The sequence below is a fragment of the Perognathus longimembris genome, chromosome 4 (genome assembly GCF_023159225.1).
Source record: "Perognathus longimembris pacificus isolate PPM17 chromosome 4, ASM2315922v1, whole genome shotgun sequence".
In the NCBI taxonomy this organism is placed as follows: domain Eukaryota; kingdom Metazoa; phylum Chordata; class Mammalia; order Rodentia; family Heteromyidae; genus Perognathus; species Perognathus longimembris.
Genome location: NC_063164.1, coordinates 32,313,149 through 32,337,577, shown reverse-complemented (window position 1 = coordinate 32,337,577; position 24,429 = coordinate 32,313,149). Strand labels below are relative to the sequence as shown.

Genomic DNA, 24,429 nt, shown 5'->3' with positions numbered 1-24,429 from the left:
TAATAGAACACACTGGAAAGTATCCTCATTTTTATAGAAACAGGAAAGAATTAAGATTTACTGTCTAGCACTCTGGTAGTTGAATGAGCACTAGCAAGAGTAAAGAATAAAGGACTCGAGAGTAAAGCAAAGATTCCAAAATGAGCTTTTATGATTTCCATTTATGCTCTGTAAATTGCCAGTGCATAGCTCAGGGTGAAAAACATGCTAGCAAACATCAAATCTACCAAATTGCTCTTTGGCAAGCCTTTAGGAGCATTGTGGGAGGTCTATCATAATTCTTATTGACATTCACAATATTTTATCTAAGTATGGCCGTACTGGATTTAAGGGTATAATTCCTCAGACCCCAATAACCTGAGGTTCCATTAACTACACCTAGTTCTATTCTGGCTAAGTTCTCTCTCCCTCCGATCCACTCCCCAGATGACTCAGGGAGGTCACAGGAGTGTCTCACAAATGCTCAGAAAGACCTCAATGCATCCTGGGCTGCCCCGCGCCCCACTACATCTACAGAGCTTCTGCAGTCTCCTACCAGCCCAGACTTTTGCCAGTGGTCTGCTGAAGCACAGAGAGAAAATATCCTACCCCAAATATTTTTTTTTCTAGCTGGGCACCAGTGGCTCATCGCTATCCAAGAGGCTGCCATCTGAGGATCTCAATTCAAAGCCAGCCTGGGCAGGAAAGTCTGTAAGACTCTTAACTTCAATTAATGAGCAAAAGGAAAGATCGCAGACCCTGAGGTTAAGCCCCACTACTGTCCAAACAACGAAATACATAGTTTTCTATGCTCCCAGCCCTTAAAAACTTTCCAAGTGCCAAGTGACATTGCCAGCCCTTCAGGCCACAGTCAGTGGCAGGCTGTGCTCCATATAAAAATGTGGATGCCATACTTTTCTCCAGAGTCCATACCTACTGCAGGGAGCCTGGGAGGAGCCCTGGCCCTGAGCCTACTGGTTTCTGGCTATGAGGAACCTGCAAGCATCCATGTGGTGGACTGTGTGTTGACACAACTGAAATCATCACAGCCCAGCTGCCACACAAGCATCTGCTCCAGGATGGCCAAGATCTTCATTTTAATCTGACAGCCCTCATATGAATCAAACTGAGGTCTCCTTGTTGAAGGACGGAGGAAAACAGAAATTACAAAACAGGAAGAAAATGCACATCGATTTTACTTCTTCTAGTAATGCCCTAATACACACTGGACAAGGAATCAAAAGAAAAACATGTGATCAATAACTGTTTCCTGCCTTTCAGAAAAGCATTTGATAAATTCAGCACCCACTGACGATTGTAAAAACAACTCTGGAAAGCTAAACATTGAAGGATTGAAAAGTTACTAAATAGGATATTTTGTCTTTACCAAAAATGGAACAGTTAGAAACACTTTTCTTTATCATTAGTAACGAACCTAAAAGACCAGCTATCATTACTTTATGCAAGTTGCATAAAGTAATTGTTCAAAAAAAAAAAAACTAAGCTGGTCAGGCACCACTGCTTCATGCTTATAATCATAACTACTCAGGAAGTTATTCAGGCAATTTGAAGCCAGCCTGGGCAGGAAAGTCTGAGATTCTTATCTCTAATTAACCGCCAAAATATCAGACGTGGAGGTGTGGCTCAAGTGGTATAATGTTAACCTTGAGCAAAAAAGCTCAGAAATAGTGCTCAGGCCCTGAGTACAAGCCCCAGGACCACTTTTCTTTTTAAATAGCCTGCTATACTTGGTCAAACATTTAATTAACTTACCCCCTAGTGTGATTGCTGGAACTGCTTCTCCTTGGTGAAGCATGTAATGTTATGTGGTATTGGTGATGTTGTTATTAGCAACTCGTGTTCCAGGTTATCAATTGGTTTTTCCCATTTGTCACTCTGGAACACAGTCAATTCTGCCTTGGTTAAGTCTTGAAAAGAACTTCACCTAGCAATATGTTGTTCTGAACACAGTTTCATATTTCAATGCTTATCTCTTTGAAGTAAATTCCTCACTACTTACGTAATATTTATAGAATTCAAGCAGTGAGAAGTTGCTATGCCTAGCTTTCAGCTCATCATTGCTTTGCAGTTGAATGATTTCATGCTGTAGGTTCTCAGGCACTTCAGTTGGTTCCGCATTGAACAGTGTAGCAAAGATACCCAGTTCCATTTGTTTACTGTGAACATCCTTGAGTCATTCATTAAATATCTCAGTTAGTTTCACACATTCACCAGCATACTCAACTATTGCTGAAGGCTTTTGTCCTTCCACTGTGGTGAAATGCACATGTTAATCCTTTCACTTTCTACTTTCCACAGCCTTAATTTAGCTTCATTCAAGTGGTTTCCACATTTGAAAGCAGGGAACTAAGAAACAGCTGGGGCCCTGAAGCTTGATGTTCAGCTCTGAGAGGTATTTGGTGATGTCTACCATGAATGCTAGATGGCATGGCCACCTAAGTTCCCTGACAGGATTTTCCTTTCATCTCTATGAACTACTTGACTTCATCTTGAAGTTGGTAAAAAAAACACAGGAGCAGGAGCAAGACTCTACTACTGCACCTCACAGTGATAAACAATATCGACATACTCAGGGTTAAGATCGTTCAGTAACTCATTTTATTTTTATTGCTGTTTTGGTTTTGGTGCCAGTGCTGAGACTTGAACTCCAGGCCTGGAGCTCTTGCTTGGCCTTTTTGCTCACAAGTGGCATGCTACTAACTTGAATCATAGCTCCACTTTCAGCTTTTTGTTGATTAATTGGAGATAAGAGTCTCCTCAGATTTGGTAACAAACAGTACAAGAAAAGTAACTAAGGCCTAACGTATGAAACTGTAACCTCTCTGTACATCACTTTGACAATAAATAAGAGAAAAAAAGAGTCTCCTCAGATTTGTCTGCATGGGCTAACTTGGAACTGCCATTCTCCGATCTCAGCCTCCTGAGTAGCTAGCATTATAAGTGCCTGCTTCATTCTTAACTCTTTAAACTGGCAGCTATTAAACCCCCTGCTTTGAACAAAATTTATTCATGACATTACAGTTGACACCACATTGTTGAGCCATAATAACTGTGCAGTGAGACTTTTTTGATGTATGATGCAGTGGCATGAAATTAAATCAGTCGGATCAAGACAGAGACAATTCAATTCTTTCTTGACAAATGTAACCCCTTTTGCAAGCTAACTATGAGGAACCCCATCCATAGTAAGACCACTTACACTTTCAAATATTAGCTCAAGATTTTTCATTGATAAAACAAGTTTTTCAAATAAATCCCCACTTCTTTACAATATAATTTTATTGTTATTATTAAGGTGTTGCACAAAGGGTTTACCATTTCATAAGTCAGGTAATGAGTACATTTCTTATCAAACATTGTTATCCTCTCCCTCATTTTCTCCCACCTTCCCTCCCCCTTTTTAGAAAATTATAATGCTATTGTTATTATTAAGGTGATACACAGAGGGGTTACCATTCAGAAGTCAGGTAGTTAGTATATTTCTTTTTGGACAATGTCACCCCCTTCCCTTGCACTCCCCCAGTGTTGCCCCCCCCCACCATCCCTGCCCACAAGTTGTACAGTTCATTTTCCACAGTGTCTACTGAGTTCCATGCGTGCATCTGTTCATCCTTCCTCCCTCCATCTCTATGATTCCCTTTCCCCCTCCAAAAGACAAAAAAGAGAATAAAAAACAACAGGGGGGGAATGTGGCTTAGTGGTAGAGTCCTTGCCAAGCATGCATGAAAACCTGGGTTCGATTCCTCAGCACCACATAAACAGAAAAAGCCGGAAGTGGCTCTGTGGCTCAAGTGGTAGAGTGCTAGCCTTGAGCAAAAGAAGCCAGGGACAGTACCCAGGCCCTGAGTTCCAAGCCCCAGAACTGGCAAAAACAAACAATGATTTGAACCTATGTTCCAATGCCTACTTTCTATAGTACCAAACTCAGCTCCCAGTGACTGTTCCTCTCCCATGTCAAACTCTAAAGATACCCCATGAGCAAAAACAGCCATTTGGGCAGTACTTTCTATGGCCACTGTCTCATCAAAAGACTGGAAATCTGTAGAATCATTCAATGTTTTTTCAATATCTTGTGTCAAATCAATTTATCCTTTCTGAGCTGATTCTGTGCTACTGCACTTGATAGCCTTGTGTGGCTGGCAATCCCTAATGAAGCCTAGTCACCACAGCTCCAATATCTATAGATGGGATATTTGGTTATATAGAGAAGAAATAAGTGGGGCTAAGGCTACTAGAGGAAGTTAATGAAAAAATAGAGTACACTAGTAAAAACATATTGTGTTGGAATGGGGAGAGGGGAGGCAAAACGAAAAGTATTGAATAAACACATACAAAACAAAATGACAATTTAAAAGGCAACCAAATCAAAACTAAAAACAACTAAGATGAAACAAAAACCGTAAAGAAAAACTAATGATTTAAGATTAGGATTCAGATGGGAAACTGGGATAGAAGGAAATGTGACAAAAGAGCAGCTCTACTTATAGACAGAAGGCAAAGGAAAAGGAAAGTATGAATGAGGAAGAACTATAGAAAGGGGGAAAATATAATTTAAAATTGATTATTCAGGGGGCTGAGAATGTGGCATAGTGGTGGAGTGCTTGCCCAGTATGCATGAAGCCCTGGGTTCAATTCCTCAGTATCACATAAACCAAAAAGTTTGGAAGTGGTGCTGTGGCTCATGTGATAGAGTGCTAGCCTTGAGCAAAAGAAGCTCAGGCCCTGAGTTCAAGCCTCATGACTGGCAAAAAAATTTTTTGAATACTCAAAGGCAGGTGTTATGATTCAGATGTGATAGCTTTGGGGAAGAGAAATGGAGGAAGAAGGAGAGGCTATGAACATGATGGTGAGCTGAGGGAGAGAGCTCTGTCTTCCTCAGTCAGCCTAGAGAGCCAGGAGCGAGGTCAGAGACAGTGAGTCATACACAGAACACAGGCACAAAGGTTTGTGGCCATCCTGACCTCAGTGAAGTGATTCTCTCCTAGCCAGGGAGGGTGGAGCCAGAGTCCCAACTGCCTCCAATGCTGCCTTTGTTATGTGATCCTGTAGGCAGATGCTGCTGCCTTTCGCAACTCTGCAACCTCTATTGGCCACCTCTGGTAGCAGGTTGACTCGAAGTCCCTAAACCTTGGCTGTTCAACCTCCAAACATCCTGGTTGTGGCCTAGTCCCAAAGTCTATCTGGCCACAAGCTGTTTGCAATCTGTGAATGGAAGCTGATCATTCTGTAATTTGGGCAATCTGCCAACTGAGGTGAACACTTTTGCTTTCTGAAATGACTGCAGGCATGAAGTCACTGGGTGAGATTGCAGAGATCTGATTTGTGGCCAGAAATCAATATAAATTGATCTCTCATTTATCAGAGCCCTCTACCCACAGAGGTTAGGGTCTTTTGTAACTCTGGACTAAATAATGGGCCTAGGACTATGAAGTAGCTCTTACTAAAGAGAGATTGACTCTCTGCCCCCTCTTCACCCTGCTCCTATATCCTCCTGTGATGGCTGTCACCTGGACATTGACTGTGCCACAGATCTTGCCAATCATCAATTATTTCTTTGTTTGCAAGCCTCCAGTTGTGTCTCTGAATCTAGCTGACCACAGGTGGCTTACAGAAACCTCTTACCCTGTATAGCTCTATCTCAAGCAGGAGGCCTTCCGCCACATGACTCCTTCCTGCTGCTCTGATAGAGTAGACACTCTCCTGTGTGGTGCAGGCCTGTCATGCCAAGGAAGTCACTGACTCAGCAAATACTTTCACAGGGGTTTGATGCTTTCATTAGGTATGGCTTTGTCCCACCTCTAGGTCGGCTGTTTTGTCACAAAGGTCATCCGATCTACCTTGTGGTAGAAACTTTGGCCTCTCCTCCTTCTCCCAAAGGGGTCAGAGATGGAGTTGCAAACTATGGGCAGAATTTCTTTCAGTTTCACCATCCTTTCCGCTGTCTTCTTTCTTGTGGTGCTTGGTACTCTTTCTCAATTTTGCTTTTCCTACTACAGCCTTTCCTGTATTTCTCAGAATATTGGCATTCATGGAGTTGACTCCACCATCTTGCCCTGCCCTCTAGAATAATCTCTACTTCAGTATGAATAACTATCCAGTGTATGTGTCACCAGAGACACAATAACTTCGTTTAATCACTGTTCTAATCCTAAATATTGCATTTAGATCATCATTGACTGATTTTTTTTTTTGCCAGTCCTGGGCCTGGGCACTGTCCCTGAGCTTCTTTTGCTCAAGGCTAGCATTCTAACACTTGAGCCAAAGTCCCACTTCCAGCCTTTTCTGTTTAAATGATACTGAGGAATCGAACCCAGGGCTTCATGCGTGCTAGGCAAGCACTCTATCACTGTCACATTCCTAGCCCATTGACTCATGTATATGTGTGTGTGACATGACTGGAGCTTGAACTCAAGGCCTTAGGCTCTTGCTTGGCTTTCTCAGTCAAGGCTGTCACTGTACTGCTTGGGCCCTACAGCCACTTCTAGCTTTTTGCTGGTTTTATTTGGAGTTAAGAGTCTCACAGACTTTTCTGCCTGGCTGGCTTTGAACTTAGCCTTCTGAATAGTTTAAATTACAAGTGTGAGCCACAGCTCCCCACTTAGATTATTGATCTTGAGATCTTCCCTGTGCACTGTAATTTCCTTAACCTTCATGTGAGATTCCATTTTTTTGAAGAATTATTTATCGTGGACATGTGGATAAAGGTTGGGTTGGAATTATCATCTGCGTTGACATCATTGTCAGTGATTGAAGGCAAGATCCTTGAGATCAAGATCATGAGGAATCATCATATCACTACATTGCAGTAGTTATGTTAAAAGTGTGTTAACACATTTGCCATGGTAACTCCCAACCTGCCTGGACTGACAGCCCTTTGAGTCACCATGATATAGGCAAGTGGGCCACAAATAGCCCATGAGAAGCATATGTGCCTGTCCCATCATATATGGTCATCCCATGCTTGTCCCTCAAATTTTACATTATCATGATGATTCACTTAATGCAACTTTATGGTACTATGAAAAAAGCTTCTAGATTTGTAAAGTTTTGAGATTCTCCTTAGTTGCCTTGCTAGGGCCAGACCAAATAATTCCCCTTCTGTAGGCCCTCTGGGAGGCTCTATCAGAAAGACAGGTTCTCTAGAAGACAGAGACAGAAGCGCCCAAAGGCAAGCAGAGCTGTGGCTGAAAGAAGAGTGTCAGGAAAGTAAGTTTCAAAGGCAAAGAAGTGACTGAAGCTTAGAAATCCCAGAAAGGCCTGGAGCTGGTGGTTCACCACTGAAATCTGAGCTACTCAGAGGTTGAGATCCGCGGATAACAATTCAAAGCTAACCAAGATGGATAAATCCAAGAGACTCTTATGTCCAATTAACCAGCAAAAAGCTAGAAGAAGTGTGGCTCAAGTGGTAGAGTACCAAACTTGAGCCAAAATAAAAAAAGCTAAGCAAAAACATGCACAAGGCCATGAGTTCGAGCCCTAGTACCAGCACAAAGGCAAAAAGAAATCCTAGAGACACCCAAGTGGGGACCTACCCATGCTCAGCAAGAAAGGCTGTCACCTCACTTTACAGCTCAACCATCAAAATGCTCTCCCTGCCTCCAAAGGGGTACGCAGTTCCCCCACAATCTGACTACAGATTTCTTTCCTGGAGAGCTTCATTGTTGACCACCTAGCAATGACATTTGAAGATATGACTATTATTTTTTTGCTTTGGAGAAATTTGGAAATTCCTGGATTCTTCCACAAAAAAATCTCTACCAAAAGATCATGTGGGAAAACCACACAAATGTCCTGTCAGAACATACTATCCCAGCACACAGGGAACAGACAGCTCTCTCTAGAACCAGTATTGTTATGTCTGTCAATCTTCATATGGGTCTATGTACTAAAATGGCTCACACCTGTAATCCTTACTACTCATGAAGCTGAGATCTGAGGATAGCAGTTCAAAGCTGGCCTAGGTAAGAAAAGTTTATGAGAGTCTTATATCCAATTAGCCACCAAAAGAAAAACAGAAGTGGAGCTCAAGTGGTAGAGTGCCAGTCTTGACCAATTAGAGCGAAGGGACAACTCCCAAGCACTCAGTTCAAGCCCAGGGCAGGCACAAAAAAATAATGTTTTAAATCAGATGACAACTACAACTCGAGTATTGTTACTGAAAATGCTTGAGACCAGAAGTGTTTCAGATTTTGAAGTCTTTTGATTTTGAAATATTTGTATAGACTTTACTGGTTGATCATCCCTAATCAAAAAGTCCAAAACTTGCAATGTTCCAAATTCTGTTGTGGTTTTTTTTAATTGCCTTACTATATATAGATTGAACTCAATGTTTAGCTTGCTAGGCATGCAGGCACTCTAGCACTTGATCCATACCCCCAACCCTTTTTTGCTGTAGTGAGTTTTGGGTAGATCCTCAAGTTTTAACCTGGGGCTGGATTCAGATTGAAGCATTCCTATATAGGCATTCCTGTAGTTGCAATAATAAGTGTGCTCACCACATCCACCCTATTGTTTGAGATAGGGTCTTGCTAACTTTTTGCCTAGGCTAACCATGAACCAAAATCCTCTTAACCTCTACTTGCTGACTAGCTAGGATTGCAGACATAAGCCACTGAGCCCAACCTCAAATTTGAATTATTATTATTTTTTGGCCAGTCCTGGGACTTGGACTCAGGGCCTGAGCACTGTCCCTAGCTTCTTTTTGCTCAAGGCTAGCACTCTACATACCACTTCTGGCTTTTTCTGTTTATGTGGTGCTGAGGAACTGAACCCAGGGCTTCATGCATGCAATGCAAGCACTCTACGGCTAAGCCACATTCCCAGCCCCCAAATTTGAATTTTTTGACTATCATGTTGGCACTCAAAGCTTTGGATTATGGATGTTAAATTTCTAGAAAACAAAGCCAAACATCTTCCAAGATGCTTAGCTTATGTTCTCATCTAGATATTTGACTATTAACTTTAGTTTCTGTTTTGCTCTTAAGGACCATATGTCTGCTGGATGCTGGTAGTTCATGCCTATAATCCTTGCTACACAGGAGGCTGAGATCTGAGGATAGAGGTTCAAAGCCAGCCTAGGCAGCAAAGTCCACAAGACTTTTTATCTCCAATCAGTCAAAAAAGCCTAAAGTAGAGCTGTGTCTTAAGTGGTAGAGTGCTAGCCTTACACACAAAAGCTTAGGGACAGCACCCAGGCCCTGAGTTCAAGCACCAGGATTAGCACACACACACACACACACACACACACATACACACACACACACACACACACACACACGTGTTCCTGTGCCCATACATGGTCACTTATGCATGGTCCCCAGCTTGCTTTCTCTTCAGACTACTTGCACATGTTTGCTTTTGTTACATAACAAACTATTCTCCAACTGAGCGGCTTAAAACAAACATTATTATTTTCTGTGATTCCTATTAGCTGGATGGATGTGCTACCATAGCTCAGTTGGGCCTTGATAATCTGAGATGAGGCTAGATGGCCTGACTCACAAGTCTAGCAGTTGGCTCAGTATCGGTGGATATAAGAGTGATACACTGAACATGTTAGATTCATTGCTCCTCTATTTAAAGAGGAGCCAGCCCAAGTTTGTTTACATGATTTGTTTACAGGATTTTCAAAAGCAGCAAGAGAGTCAGAAAGTACTTTTCAAAGTCTTACACCTACAGGTATAGACAAAGTAGAGGTTAATGCACATACTTTTTTTTACACAATCTACCACAGGATCCTAGAACAGAGAAGTCAAAGAAATGTTTTCTATTTCCATAATAATGCCTCATATAATTTGCTCTGAGGAAAGGAGGGAAGAGAGAGAGAGAGAGAGCAAATTAGCAATCAGAACTACACACTCATATTACCACAATTGTGATTGTCACACTTCAAAACAACATGACTAGCCATGTTCTAGTATGTATCGTAAAGACCATGACCTCCTATGTCCCATCCCGCAACCCCAGGCCTTTCTCAGCACCAACTTAGGCTTTCCCTTACACTTCTTGTGTCTCACCCACACCCGGCTCTCTGCTACAGATCACTGTGTCACATAAACCCCTCAGCTTATTCCAGCTCATACACATCATGTAAATACAGGTATTGTGAGTCCCAAAAAGAATTGTGTCACACAGGACTCACAAATTGGACAACATCCTCTCAGCCTCCTGTGAAAACTTCATCCTATGCCGAACTGCCAGATACTTCTTCACAAGTTATCACATAGCAGAGATTCGGCTCCAGTGTGTGCCATATGATGAACTGGTTCTCAATGAGTTGATTGTGGACAGATTTTTTTTTACCTCAATGATTACATATTTATTTGTATTATGTATCTGGAAGAGCTATAACTAGCACTCCAAACCTGCTTTGCATACATTAGACTGATTATACTGCTTAACATCATTTAAATGCATTGGGTGCTGGTGGCTCATGCCTATAATCCTAGCTACTCAGGAGGCTGTGATCTGAACGGCAGCTCAAAGCCAGCCTTGGCAGGAAAGTCCATGAGAGTCTGACCTCCAATTAACTATCAAAAAAGCCAGAAGTGGAGCTGTGGCTCAAATGATAGAGTCCTAGTCTTTGGCAAAAACAAAAGCTCAGAAGCAGTGCCCAGGCCCTGAGTTCAAGACCCAGCACTCATACACAGACACACACACACACACACACACACACACACACACACACACACTAACAACAACAACAATAATAATGATGATAATTTAAATAGACTTAGCTAGTGATTTCCCTTTTCAGTGCTGAGGATTAGACCCAGGGCCTCATGCGTAGTAGACAAGCACTACCACTGAGCCACATTCCTAGCACTGACTTATTGATTTCTATGTTTACATTATAAATATATCTCAACTTACCTTGTCAATACATCTCAATTTACCTTTGTCAGCTCATTTGAATATGGATCTAAACTTATACAAATATGGATTTGGTAAAAATTTAGTGCTGATATTTAAGTAAAGTTTAGAAAACTGGTTTATCAAATTCATTCATTTGGATCTGGTTTTACCCAGCAGAGAAAGCAAGAACCAATTAACTGTAAGAGACTTGAGTTATGGTCACTGTTGGTTCTATTTGTGTTTCCATTGTGGTTTCAGTGACCCCATTCAACATTGATATGAAAAGTTCCCATAGAAGTGGAACCATGGAAGAGGGGAGTTTGGCATTAGAAACACAAAGCTTCCTCTTACGAGGAATGAGCATGCTTTACATACAGTCAGCAAGACAACACACCAAATACAGCCTTTCTAGAACAGAAGAAAGACACACACTGCTGACTCTGCTCTACATGAGGGTGGTGGTGCTTGCACAAGCTCCGCCTACCACAACAACGGAAAGCAGAAACTGACAAATGTGTCTGAATAGATGAGAGGAATTTCAGAGATATGAGAGGCTCATGTGACACATCACTTGTTCCATCTAGTTAGCTGACAAGTCTTTTCTGTCTTCCTAAAAAATAAAATGGTGCAGTCCATGGCTGGATGAAATTCTCCCAGATTCCAAGTGCCACCCTGAGGTCTGCAGCAACTACAGCTGAATTACTTAGGAAATAGTTTTATGTTTAGAAAGTCATTGTGGCCAAGTGCTGGTGGTTCATGTCTATAATCCCAGCTACTCAGAACTGAAAACTGGGGCTAGGAATATGGCTTAGTGGCAAGAGTGCTTGCCTTGAATACATGAAACCCTAGGTTCGATTCCTCAGAACCACATATATAGAAAAGGCCAGAAGTGGTGCTGTGGCTCAAGTGGCAGAGTGCTAGCCTTGAGCAAAAAGAAGCCAGGGACAGTGCTCAGGCCCTGAGTTCAAGCCCCATGACTGGCAAAAAAAGGTGGGGGGAGGCTGGGAATATGGCCTAGTGATAAAGTGCTTGCCTCGTATAGATGAAGCCTTGGGTTCCATTCCTCAGTACCACATACACAGAAAAAAGCCAGAAGTGGCACTGTGGCTCAAGTGGCAGAGTGCTAGCCTTGAGCAAAAAGAAGCCAGGGACAGTGCTCAGGCCTTCAGTTCAAGCCCCAGGACTGGCAAAAAAAAAAAAAACAGAACTGAGAACTATGGCTTGAAGCCAGCATGGGCAGAAAAGTCCACGAGATTTAAATCTCCAATAAGCCACCAAAAAAGCAGGAAATGGAGCTCCAGCTCAAGTGGTAGAGCACCAGCCTTGAATGAAAAAGCTAAGGGACAATGTCCCAGGCCCTGAGTTCAAGCCTCAATACACACACACACACACACACACACACACACACACACACACACACAAGTTAACACACATACACACACACACAGAGAAGTTAATTGTGGCCATATTGATGTTAGTCAAGTGATTATGAGCCCCTGTACCACAAAGAACAACTGAACAACATGAAAATTAACTCCTGGGCTATATAGTCTGACAGGGGCCTGAACCCCTCCTAGACCAACTTCTCATAGTGGAGTTTATTTTTATTATTTAATAGAAGAAAACTTGCTCTGTAGGTTTCTTCAAATTAAATGAGACAAGTGGGCAGAAGACCCCAGCCTAACTTACTAGTAGTATTGTTTGCTGTCATGCTCCAAGAAGCCAGGTAAAATTACCTAGATACTGTTTTTTTTAAGTAAATAATATTTCCTGTATGAATAGTTCTTACAATAACCATTTGTTTGTGTGTGTGTGTGTGTGTGTGTGTGTGTGTGTGTTTATGCTACTCCTAGGGTTTGAATTCATGGCTTAGGGCACTGTCTCTTAGCTTTTTCATTCAAGATTGGTACTGTACAGCTCTATTTCCTGCCTTTTGGTGGTTCATTGGAGATAAGAGTTTTACAGGCTTTCCTGCCAAGGCTGTATTCAAAACTCAATCCTCAGATCTCACCGCCTCTTTGAGTAGATAGGATTACAAGCATGAGCCACCAATGCTTGACCAAAAAGCTAGGAATTCTTCATGAATGGGTAAAATCAGAAAAATAAAAGAATATCTGGAAAAAGGAAGTCGTGAAGGTTGTCTGTGTTCTGGGGGGCCTCATCCTCCTTCCCCACCCCAAACCATTTTCTAATGGACAAAGCAGCACTAAACTAGCATACTCATCTACATCCATCCGGCTCAAAAGGTATGAAACTTTAACTCCCACTTCCTGCATGGGAAACAGGAAATATTTCTGTCTTCCATTTCTTCCCACTTCAACTCCGTTAAATTAAAATAAATCCTTACTAAAACTTTCACACACAAAAAAAGTTATTGTAAATTTCACCCATCCATAAAATGTAAGGTGCTCAGGTTGAAAATTACTTCCAGCTGTTCAGGAATATGTATAATGGAACTAACCATTGTCTTGTGCATGTCAGAACCCTGGAGGCAAACAGCTGCCGTGAGTCTTCACAATGCCTCTTTTAAGAAAGTAGAGGCTCTTGCTATTTCGAAGAAAATTCTATGGGAATGATAGCACAGGCTCTCAAGACAGAGGTAAAGAAGACAGAGAAAAGTGTGCAGTGAAAAGTTTGAATATGTTAAATATTTTGTGCTATTAACAGTAAAAATTACATTTGTGACTATATTACATTAAAATCCCATTCAATAGTACACACTATCAGTGATTACTCAAGGCCTACTACCAATTTAGTGGGCCTTGAGTTTACAAAACCTCCATTTGTGTCAGAACATCAATGTACTCAATCTCAGGTGAATCAAAATTGGTCTACTTAGTCACTCCTTCCTGGCTATATAAATTAGTTCTGATCAATAAGACAGAAACAGAAATCCACTGGGAATCATGGTCTGAGAAAGCTGCATCTTTCTTAATTTAAAAAAAAAAAAAGATGTGGACAGAGCTGGCCTCCCCTTTTTGCCTCTTTCCTGCCTTGAATTGGAGCACATGTCTACAACTACAATTCTGAGAAAAGGGCCAAAAATTTACAGGATGCTGGCTCCAACATCTTAAGCCACCAATCCAACATCATCAGATTCCTACTTCCAGACTTCTTGTTAAATAAGAACTCAAAAGCCCCATGCATTTAAGTCTGTAGAAAGTGAGGTTTGTAGTGACTATGACCAAAAGCATTCATAATTTAGATATTTTTAAGTCACCAGAAGGTTATATTACTACTACTTGTAATCTACAGTAAATACTATATACCAGTCCATGTTCAAAAGTAACTGAAAAGTTTCAACCATATTAATTAAATTACTGAAAAACTATTTGATCTTTGAGCAACTAGTTTGATCTTCCAGGCTTCCTTCAGATTCGTTTTGGCTTAATAACATGGTAGCTCGCACCTTTAATCCTAGCTACTCAGGAGACTGAGATCAGAGGATCAAGGTTTGAAGCCAGCCCAGGCAGGAAAGTCTGTGAGACTATTTCCAGTTAACCATCAAAAAGCCAAAAGTGGAGCTGTGGCTCAAGTAGTAGAGTGCTGGCCTTGAGCAAAGGAGCTCAGGGACAGCACCCTGTGACTAGCTTAGTGACTACCTTTGGCAGCAACTAGTCATATACCAGCCCCTCTCTCTGTGTGGAAGGCCTACTTTGATTTAAAGTTGTAAAGGAAGAGCCTGCAGAGTGTCAGAGTGGGGTGGGGTGGAGTGGATAGAGGTGTAGCTCAGGACCTTAGGTTCTGACCATAGCTTAGAATCAAAAAAAGGAAGAAATGAAAGAAAGGAGAAGAGAGAGAGAGGGAGAGAGGGAGGGAGGAAGGGAAGAAGGGAGGGAGGGAGAGAGGGAAGAAAGGAAGGAAGGAAGAAAATGGTGGCCCCAGGATAAAAATGTCTATTTGATTAGCTCAGGATTAGAATGATGAAGTGCAGCAATCTGAATAGAAAACGTGTTTTATGTACTGTAGAGTCTCTTGTGTCTTTCGTGTGCCAGGATGATAATACAGGAGATAATACTTGCCACTTGTTAGCACTAATTTCTTCTACCTAGTTGGTGTGAAAGGTAAGAGGATAGATCCTTGGGTGAAGACTGCCTGTCAGTTTTTCCTTCTTTCTTCCTTCGTGTGTGTGTGTGTGTGTGTGTGTGTGTGTGTGTGTGTGTGTGTGTGTAGCATCTGTAAACCATTTTGATTTCTAATTGCAGGTCACAGTGGTTTTTATGGCTCATGTTACTGTCTTCCAACTTCCAGCCTCTCCTTCCACTCCCACTCTGAAATGAGAATTTTTTTTAAAAGGGGGGGGAAGCAAATTGAATGTAGTTTCCTCTCCCTGTAACAGATGTCCTATTCAAACTTTTCAAATGAGCTACTATTAGTAGTGACATCTTTTTATCTCAGAGCAATTGACCCCAGCACACTAGGTCCCAGCCTCAACAGGAAGCCTCCCCTCACTCCCCTCCCAGGATGGAGACAGGGCTCCAGAGCTGGCTGTTGCCCCAGAGCCCCACACCCAGGAGCCTGGTCCATACTTTGCTTCTCTCTAGATCTCTGTTTACTTATCTGAGGGAGATTGGATTAAAGAGCCTTCGAACTCATTCCAGTTCCCAAGACTCAATTCAAACCACTGATGATCTTTCCAAGAAAAATCACCTTTTTTTTCCAGTCTAGTTCCTTTCCTCAGTAATTGGATCCAGGTACCATTTCATTCATTAGTGTGTGTGTGTGTGTGTGTGTGTGTGTGTGTGTGTGTGCGTGTGACAGTCCTGAGGCTTGAATTCAAGGCCTGAGCAATTTCCCTGAGCTTTTGTGTTCAAGTCTAGTGCCCTACCACTTTGAGCCAAAGCATTTTGGTAGTAGATTGGAGATAAGAGTCCCAGGGAGCCAGGTGCTGGTGGCTCACACCTACAATCCTTGCTACTCACAAGGCTGAAATTTGAGGATTGAGGTTTGCAGCCAGCCCAGGCAGGAACGCCTGTGAGAGTCTTATCTCCAATTAACCACCAGAAAACCAGAAGTGGTGCTAGGCTCAAAGAAGCAGGGCACTATCCTTGAGCAAAAAAGCTCAGGGATAATGCCTAGGCCCCAAGTTCAAGTCCCACTACCAAGAAAAAAAGTATCAGAGACTTTTCTGCCAGGGCTGGCTGGCTTTGAACCATGATTCTCAGGTCTCAGCCTCTTGAGTAGCTAGGAATATAGGTATGAGCCATCCATGCTGGCATTATTCATTAGGTTTTATAAAGATTTACTGCTAATCTCAGGCAGGGTGCTGTGTTATATAAATGTTTAAGACTGTCAATTCAGAGACATATTTTTAATCTGTTTAGAACACTTCACATCCAAATAGCAATACTCTGTCATCTGCCTCCATAGTGTGTGTGTGTGTGTGTGTGTGTGTGTGTGTGTGTGTGTGTGCGCTGATGCTAGAACTTGAACTTAGAGCCTAAACTTAGGGCACTGTCCTTAGCTTTTTACTCAAAGCTGGTGTTCTACTGCTTGAAGCACAGTTTTACTTCCAACTTTTTAGTGGTTAATTGGAGATAAGTGTCTCATGGACTTTCCTGCCCAGGCTGGCTTCAAACCTTGAATATTTATTTCAGCACTCTTGAGTGACTAGGGCTATAGGAGTGAGCCACTAGCACCTGGCTTTGCCTCCACACTTTTGATGTGTCAGGGACTTACTGTTCACCTTTTTCGCCTGGTCATACACTGATATTTATTAAAACTTTCTCTCATGGCTGGGAATGTGGCTTAGTGGTAGACTGCTTACCTAGCATCATGAAGCCCTGGTTTCAATTCCTCAGTACCACATACATAGAAAAAGCCAGAATTAGTGCTGTGACTCCAGTGGTAGAGTGCTAGCATTGAGCAAAAGGAGCTCAGGCCTGAGTTCAAGCCCCGGGATTGGCCAAAAAAAAGGAATAAATAAATAAAATTAATGTAGAGGAGCTTAAAAAAACCCTCATATATATATATATACTTCTTCTCTTTCTCTCTCTCTCTCTCTCTCTCTCACACACACACACACACACACACACACACTAAAAAACCATGATCCTTTTGGATAAATCAAGTTTCCAAACTGATGCCAAGATCTTTAACATATGTTGTTACTTACAGCCCAGACAAGGATCCCCGTGGGTGTCGCTGAACAGCTGGGTCTTGGTACAAGGGTGGGTTAGAAAGAAAGTGAGAGGTTGTAGAATAACTTCCTTCAACCTTTCTCCTGAAATACTAGTAAACAGGAGCACTTGTCCACATCCATGTCATGACTACCTCAGGAGAAGACAGTAAGAAAAAGCAAGATCCCAGCTCACACAGATTCCTCTTATTTAACTCCAGAAAGTGCCCGAGGCCCATCCACTTAAGACTTATTTAAATTTTATAGCTCGTTTTTACCAGCCATCCTGAGGCTCTTATTCCACTCAATTTTGTCATATTTCAGCAAATGAAATCTGATTTCGCTGTTAAACTGCCTAAAGAACAGAAATAGTTGTTCAGAAGAAACAAGGAGTGCAGGCATAGTTCATTTTTCTCCTTATTATCACCTAAGAACATAGAGCATAATTTTTATAAAATATTTTCCTTGTGGCAGAAGCTGGAAGCTCTGAGGTCCCAGGTGTAGCCCACGTGGTTTTTGTCTCCTGGCCTCCTCCCTGGGCCTCCCCAGACCCTGTGCACACACAAAATCTCCATCTTCTGCTTTATAGACTCAAGACACTTTTGCACTTTTTTTAAATGAAAGCAAATGAGCCAGCAAAAGTCAATACTCCACAAACATTGCATCCCGAATAATAAACGACTTCCCACTCTCCCATGCAGTCCCTCGCTTTGTAGTAACTCTAGTAGGTTCACGCTTGCGCCACTTGAAAAGCATTTTCACCTTCATTCATCTGAATCTTCACATTAAGGGCCAAACCATGGCTGTGTGAAGAGGTGAGGCGACCTACTCAAATCTCACAGATCACTGACAGACCAACAACTCTGACCCCAAGACCCAAGTTCATGCTTCTATAACCTGTTCTTTCCTGTTCAATTGGAGATGTCTGTGAGTCAGGGCCTGACTAGTAATTCTGGGCTCCAGAAAAGATGAAGAATGATACATTACTATCTCTGTCTAACTTCATTCCATAATAAGACAGAGATGCTTGGTCTCATACATTAAAAAATAAAAATAGAAAGAAAGAAAGAAGATGAATAAAATGGTGCTAAGGACAAGCTAGATGACAATGGATAAAGCTTGGCTCCACCTCCTAAAAGCTGTACGTTTCATAATTCCTGGGGACTTTGTTCTCGTGGTGCTGCATGTGCATTGCACTCCTGTGTGAACAGTATCGCTGAAGTCTTCAATGGAACCATCCAAAAAATTACTTATCTCCCTCTCACTCAGTAGTCCCATTTGAGAAATTAGTACAACAATATCAATTTCAAGGCTGTTGGAGCAAAAGTTGGATTAAAAGTTGGCTGTTGGTTAAAAGTGTACAAAGCTTGTAACCGTAACATATGCATACTGCCCTGTCACCTTTGGATTGAAGGCCATTTCTCTCATCCCCATCCCCTTGCATATGTCTCCACATTCCTTCCTGTGTAACTGTTTGCCTCTGGTGAAAGTCTTTCCCACACAGCCTCCCTACTCTAGAGCTCTCGGGGCTGGGAAAGTGCCGGATCCCCACGATGGCAGGGCACCAGGTAGCAGAAGCTGCACTGTGGCAAGCACTACAGTAAGTCCAAACATCCCTGGGCTCCTCCACCCCTCAGTTTCAGGGTCTTCCTGCCCCAGCACTAATCCACACCACAGATGAATGAGCATTTGTTGGGATCCCGCCTTTAGACTTGGTGGGGGGCTTGACGCCCTTCCCCCCAAGCCCTAGGGGAATGCAGAAGCAGGCTACTTTCTCTGGGTCCAGAACCAGAAGAACTGGCTTTGCACCCAGCCCCCAACTCTCCCGCCAGCCCAGGCGTCTTCCACTCCCGCCAGCCCAGGCGCCTACCTGTCCCGCCCTGGCTCGGCGCTATCGAGTGACGTTAGCTCAAGGGGATCATGTGACAGCTTTCAGCCTATCAGCGTCCTGGCCGATCGCCTTCTCTCGGAATCCATCTCCCTTTACCCCCGCCTTAATAAATCAGTTGGCTCCAGAAGCTTTCTCCGAGACTTGAGTACATCTGACTTTGTTTATTGGTAAGGAGGCGGGCCCGCTTTCTCGTTAGGCCAGTGTGAGGTCGGGCCTGACCCTTCCATCCCATCCTGGCTATCTGCTGGCCGGGTGCCCAGGAGAGAGGACGAGAATATGGGGTGGCGAGAAACCTAGCTGAGCCTTGTTCCCAATGCCAGGAGAGGCTACCAAGCCCGACAAGCATTATGCATTGCCTGAGAGGAGCCTGGGTAAGGGGATTCTGACCAACAAACCCAGAACAGGCCTTGTCTGAGTTCCACCTCATTCATCTGTCAGGAGAGGTGTCTTATTATCTGCCCTGTCCCTTGAAAGAATCGCTGTCTCTATAAACAAGATGAACCATGGGAAGCTGCCTCATAAGTAGACAACATTTTAAAGTGACTCTTTGTGACTATGAAAAGAAATGGTCAGGCTCTTACTAATTGCCAAAAACCTAGTTTTCAAATTTACCTCTAGGACTCACTAGACACTATGTGGAAAATGAACTATACAATACGTGGGTGGGAACAGGAGGGAAAAACTGGGCAAGAGTGACAGAAGGAGAGACATTATCCAAAAAGAAATGTACTCTTTACCCGGCTTATGCAACTGTAACCCCCTGCATACACTTTTATAATAACAATTAAAATTTCCCTTTTCACCAAGGTAGCACCCAAAGCGAAGAAGGGAGCTCCAGCCCCTCCTAAAGCCAAAGCCAAGGAAAAGGCTTTGAAGGACAAGAAGGCAGTGCTGAAAGGTATCCACAGCCACAAAAAGAAGAAGATAAGTACTTCACCCACCTTCCGGTGGCCCAATATGCTGCGGCTCCAGAGACAGCCCAAATACCCTCGGAAGAGTGCCCTGAGGACAAACAAGCTTGATCACTATGCTATCATCAAGTTCCCCCTGACCACTGAGTCAGCCATGAAGAAGATAGAAGACAACAACACACTTGTGTTCATTGTGGATGTCAAGGCCAACAAGCATCAGATCAAACAGGCTGTGAAGAAGCTCTATGACATTGATGTAACTAAGGTCAATACCCTGATCAGACCTGATGGAGACAAGAAAGTATATGTTCAACTGGCTCCTGATTATGATGCCTTAGATGTTGCCAACAAAATTGGAATCATCTAAACTGAGTCCAGCTGGCTAATATAAATAAACATTTTTTCCACAAAAAAAAAACCAATTAAAATTAAGGGTCTGGGAATGTGGCTTAAAAGTAGAGTGCTTGCCTAGAATGCACAAAGCACTGGGTTCAATTCCTCAGCACCACATAAACAGAAAAAGCTGGAAGTAGTGCTGTGGCTTAAGAGATAGAGTGCTAGCCTTGAGCAAAAAGAAGCCAGGGACAGTGCTCAGGCCCTGAGTCCAAGCTCCAGGACTGGCAAAATAAATAAATAAATATTAAAAAATGGTTCAAGGACTGGGGATATGGCCTACTGGCAAGAATGCTTGCTTCCTATACATGAAGCCCTGGGTTCAATTGCCCAGCACCACATATACAGAAAATGGCCAGAAGTGGTGCTGTGGCTCAAGTGGTAGAGTGCTAGCCTTGAGCAAAAAGAAGCCAAGGACAGTGCTCAGGTCCCGAGTCCAAGCCCCAGGATTAGCAAAAAACAAACAAACAAACAAAAAAGGTTCAAATGGTAAAAAAAAAAAAAAGAAAAAGAAAGAAAGAAAAAAATACCTCTAGGAAGTACAAGCAGAATGGGACAGAAAAGAATGAAGACTGAGATGACAGAAACCAACAACACAAGAAGATTGAAAACTTCATGTAATTACTGCAGAGGTGCTGATAAGAGGAACCCAGGAGCCCAGCTGCCTTAGGACTTCGAGACAGAGGAGAAAGGACATCAGTTTACCTTCAAAGGCCTCTGATCTTGTAAGGCGAGAGGTAGGTTCTGTGCCTGGATTCAGGCTGCCCTGTGGGATATGGACAAATTTTTGCCCACCTGGATGTCTCCTGCTCAAACAAACCACAGGCAAGCCACCTGGAGTCTTAACCCTCTTCTTTGCCCCACTCTTCCCACATAGTTTAAAATAATGAAAGAAGAACAGAGTCCATGAAGCTAGATTTGAGGTACCTGCCTGGGGAGACCCTATTTCTAAATGTACAACCCTGGTGTGAGTCATGGGAAAATGAGACATGACAGGTCTTGGGAATTCCCTTGGGTCAGGCTGGATGTAGTCTTTCCATTCTACTCACCTGAGTACCCACTGCCTAATTGCAGGCCTGGACACTGGACATAGGAAGGGACATTGGCCTAGCTCAGCCCCACAAGGGCTGGAGCTGTGATGGATAGAGCAGATGAAATTTGGGTTCTGGGTATTTGCTTTGTTACCTCAACTGCTTTCCTTTCTCTTTTCCTTTTTTGTTTTCTTCCTTATTTACTTGATGTCTTTCCTGTTCTCAGCAGGGGTGTGGGAGAGAGGAAATGGATGGCTGCCCCTAGTCATAATTTATACAATTGGTACATTTCTCTGGCATACCCTGGCTGAACCAGACAGCACCACTTTACAAGTCACTGACTGAAAAATAAGCACCTACTTTTTTCTAAAAAGATGACTAGCAAAATGACAGAGAAAATGGTGTGTGTGTGTGTGTGTGTGTGTGTGTGTGTGTGTGTGTGTGTGTCCTGGGGATTTAAACCCAGGGCCTGGCCAGGGTGCTGTCCGTGAGCTTTTGTGCTCAAGGCTAGCAGTGCTCTAGTCATAGCTCCACAGACTTTCCTGCCCAGGCTGACTTTGAACTACAATCCTCAGATCTCAACTTCCTGAGTAGCTAGGATTCCAGGTGTGAGCCAATAGCTTTGTCCTCCCTTTAAAGAACAGTTAACATGTGTGGTAGCATCAAAGAATGTTAAATGAATGAAAATTATCCTTCATCTGGAAGGCCTTATTCCATAGCAAGGTTTATGCGCTGTAAAGGGCTGCTTTCTCCTGAAAATTGTTAAGAGGCACACTCCAAAGACTGGCAAACCAGCATGGAAGTTGAGATGAACTTTTGTATTACTGTGTTCTGCTGCCCCCTCTTGGAAGATAAGAGTACTACATGGAACAGGATGTTTTAAACAAAGCTTTTCACCCAACAGTGACTTTACATGATTTCCTCAGTATTAAACAATGAAATAGGACATTCTCACCCTTGTGAATTAAAATAAAGCCAAAAATCGCTTGCTTGAAAATGCGCCTACTTGCTTTGCTACTTTGAGGTTCTTGTTTAACCCCTGGCAATGATGATCTCTCCTTAAGGAATAGAAGAGTGATGATGGGGATGTAGATGAGTGGTGGCCCCGCCACTGTCCCATGTCATGCGCAGAATGGACAGACACTTGAGCACCGGGTGAGCCCCAAGTACTGTGCTGCCATCATGGCAGTCCCTTAGCTAGTAGAGTCCAAATGAAGTCAACGGAGCTTTCTCCAAAAAAAGTCTAGCAGGAGCCAGGCATGGTGGCTCATGCCTGTAATCCTAGCTACTCAGGAGGCTGGGATCTGAGAATCACAGTTTGTAGACAGCCTGGGGAGGAAAGTCTATGAGACTCTTACCTCCAAAAAAAACCCCATAAATGGTGCTGTGGATCAACGTGGTAGAGCACTAGTCTTGAGTGGGGCGGGGGGAAGCTCAAGAACAGCTCCCAGGCTCTGAGTTCAGTCCCCACAAACAACAACAATAATCTAGCCAGAACTGGCCAGGTGAAGAGGAAACCAGAAGACTTTCCAGAAAGCAGAAACTGAGTGTGCCAAGGCAGGGAAGCCCAGTAAAGGGTGGTGGCAAGTTCAGGCAATAGCAAGAAGGGGACTCAATGATGGGATGGGTCTACTCTGAGCCCCCACCCCACCCCCAGCGGCCACTTTAGCCTGTAGTTACCTCCTCTCTGCTTAAGAACATGGCAAGGTCAGAGGTCAAGGCAAGGGAAAGCGTAAGGGATTTCTTAAAAGGATAGCTGCTGTCCTATGTTCTACACACATTTTAGTTATATCCCACAGAGTTGGCCTATTTAAATGAAGCCACCATCTCAACATCTGAAGGAGCACAGACATGCTCATAAGCAGTCACCAAGGATTTGTACATCCTGGGAGCTACTACTCCTTCACAAGCTAACACCATGGGTAGAAAGCCTCAGGGAGCATATCTATGGGATGTGAAGACCCAACCTACTGGTGACCCTGACAAAAATCCTCCTACCTATGGCCTCCTGCACAGCTAGAACCGCAGACACAAACCACAACTCCTACTTATTGATGGACATAGAATCTCACTAAACTTTTGCCCTGGCTGGTCTTGAACCATGATTCTCCCAATCTCTGTCTCCTGAATAGTTGGAATTATAAGCATGAGACACCAAGCCTGCCCACAAAAACTCATTTTTCTAGGGGCAAGTGTGGGGACTCACCCCTGTAATTCCAGTGACTCGGAGAAAGGAGGTAGAAAGATCTCTATCCAAGGCCAGTGCTGGCAAAAGCACAGGACTCTACTAGGAAAAAGAAAGAAGAAAAGACTAAAAGCCAAAGGACTGGGAATTGTAGCTCAAGGAGAAGAGTGCTTGTCTAGCAAGCATGAGCCCCTAAGTTCAAACTCCAGTACAGCAAGAAGAAAGAAATTACAAAACCAACCTTCATTTTTCTAGCATGTTCTAAAACCCCTAAAAATTAAACTTTCAGGGGAATAAAGCAAAGCAAGTAATTTGAAGATCATAACCTTCCACAAATGCCTCACATTCTCTGCAGTGATTGGGTAGCGCTGAGCCAGTGACCACCATGTCTATAGCATCACAGTTAAGGTGAGAGCAGGGGGCTGACATGGGGCCATGATTGGTCTGTCTTCTTTGAACTACTTCAGCTCTGGAAACACAGTTTTATGTAACTCTACATTACACGTCAAGAAAATGACCTGGGGGGGCTGGGAATATGGCCTAGTGTCAAGAGCGCTTGTCTCGTATCCATGAAGCCCTGGGTTCGATTCCCCAGCACCACATATATAGAAAATGGCCAGAAGTGGTGCTGTGGCTCAAGCGGCAGAGTGCTAGCCTTGAGCAAAAAGAAGCCAGGGGGCTGGGGATATAGCCTAGCGGCAAGAGTGCCTGCCTCGGATACACGAGGCCCTAGGTTTGATTCCCCAGCACCACATATACAGAAAAAAAAAACGGCCAGAAGCGGCGCTGTGGCTCAAGTGGCAGAGTGCTAGCCTTGAGCGGGAAGAAGCCAGGGACAGTGCTCAGGCCCTGAGTCCAAGGCGCAGGACTGGCAAAAAAAAAAAAAAAAAAAAAAAAAGAAGCCAGGGACAGTGCTCAGGCCCTGAATCCAAGGTCCAGGACTGGCAAAAAAAAAAAAAGAAAGAAAAGAAAAAGAAAATGACCTGGGAATATTGATCTTCCTGCAAGCACAGTTCAATCCATACCACTTCTGTACTTTAAAACCT

The 24,429-nt window shown here is 43.2% G+C and overlaps 2 protein-coding genes across 2 annotated transcripts in view; one reads left to right on the top strand and one right to left on the bottom strand.

Moving 5' to 3' along the window:
• Ankrd44 (ankyrin repeat domain 44) overlaps positions 1–24,429 on the bottom strand; it is a 325,588-nt gene extending 301,159 nt beyond the window's left edge. Inside the window, exons 1-2 of the mRNA XM_048345044.1 lie at positions 24,367–24,429; positions 23,405–23,901 (exon numbers count right to left, since the gene is read on the bottom strand). The gene's annotated coding sequence lies outside the window, so the exon portion shown is untranslated. The remainder of the gene's footprint in view (positions 1–23,404; positions 23,902–24,366) is intronic.
• LOC125350852 (60S ribosomal protein L23a-like) lies at positions 18,526–20,151 on the top strand. Its single transcript, XM_048345742.1, has 2 exons — positions 18,526–18,540; positions 19,671–20,151. Exons 1-2 carry the CDS (start codon positions 18,526–18,528, stop codon positions 20,139–20,141), a joined length of 486 nt encoding a protein of 161 aa, XP_048201699.1. The 3' UTR covers positions 20,142–20,151.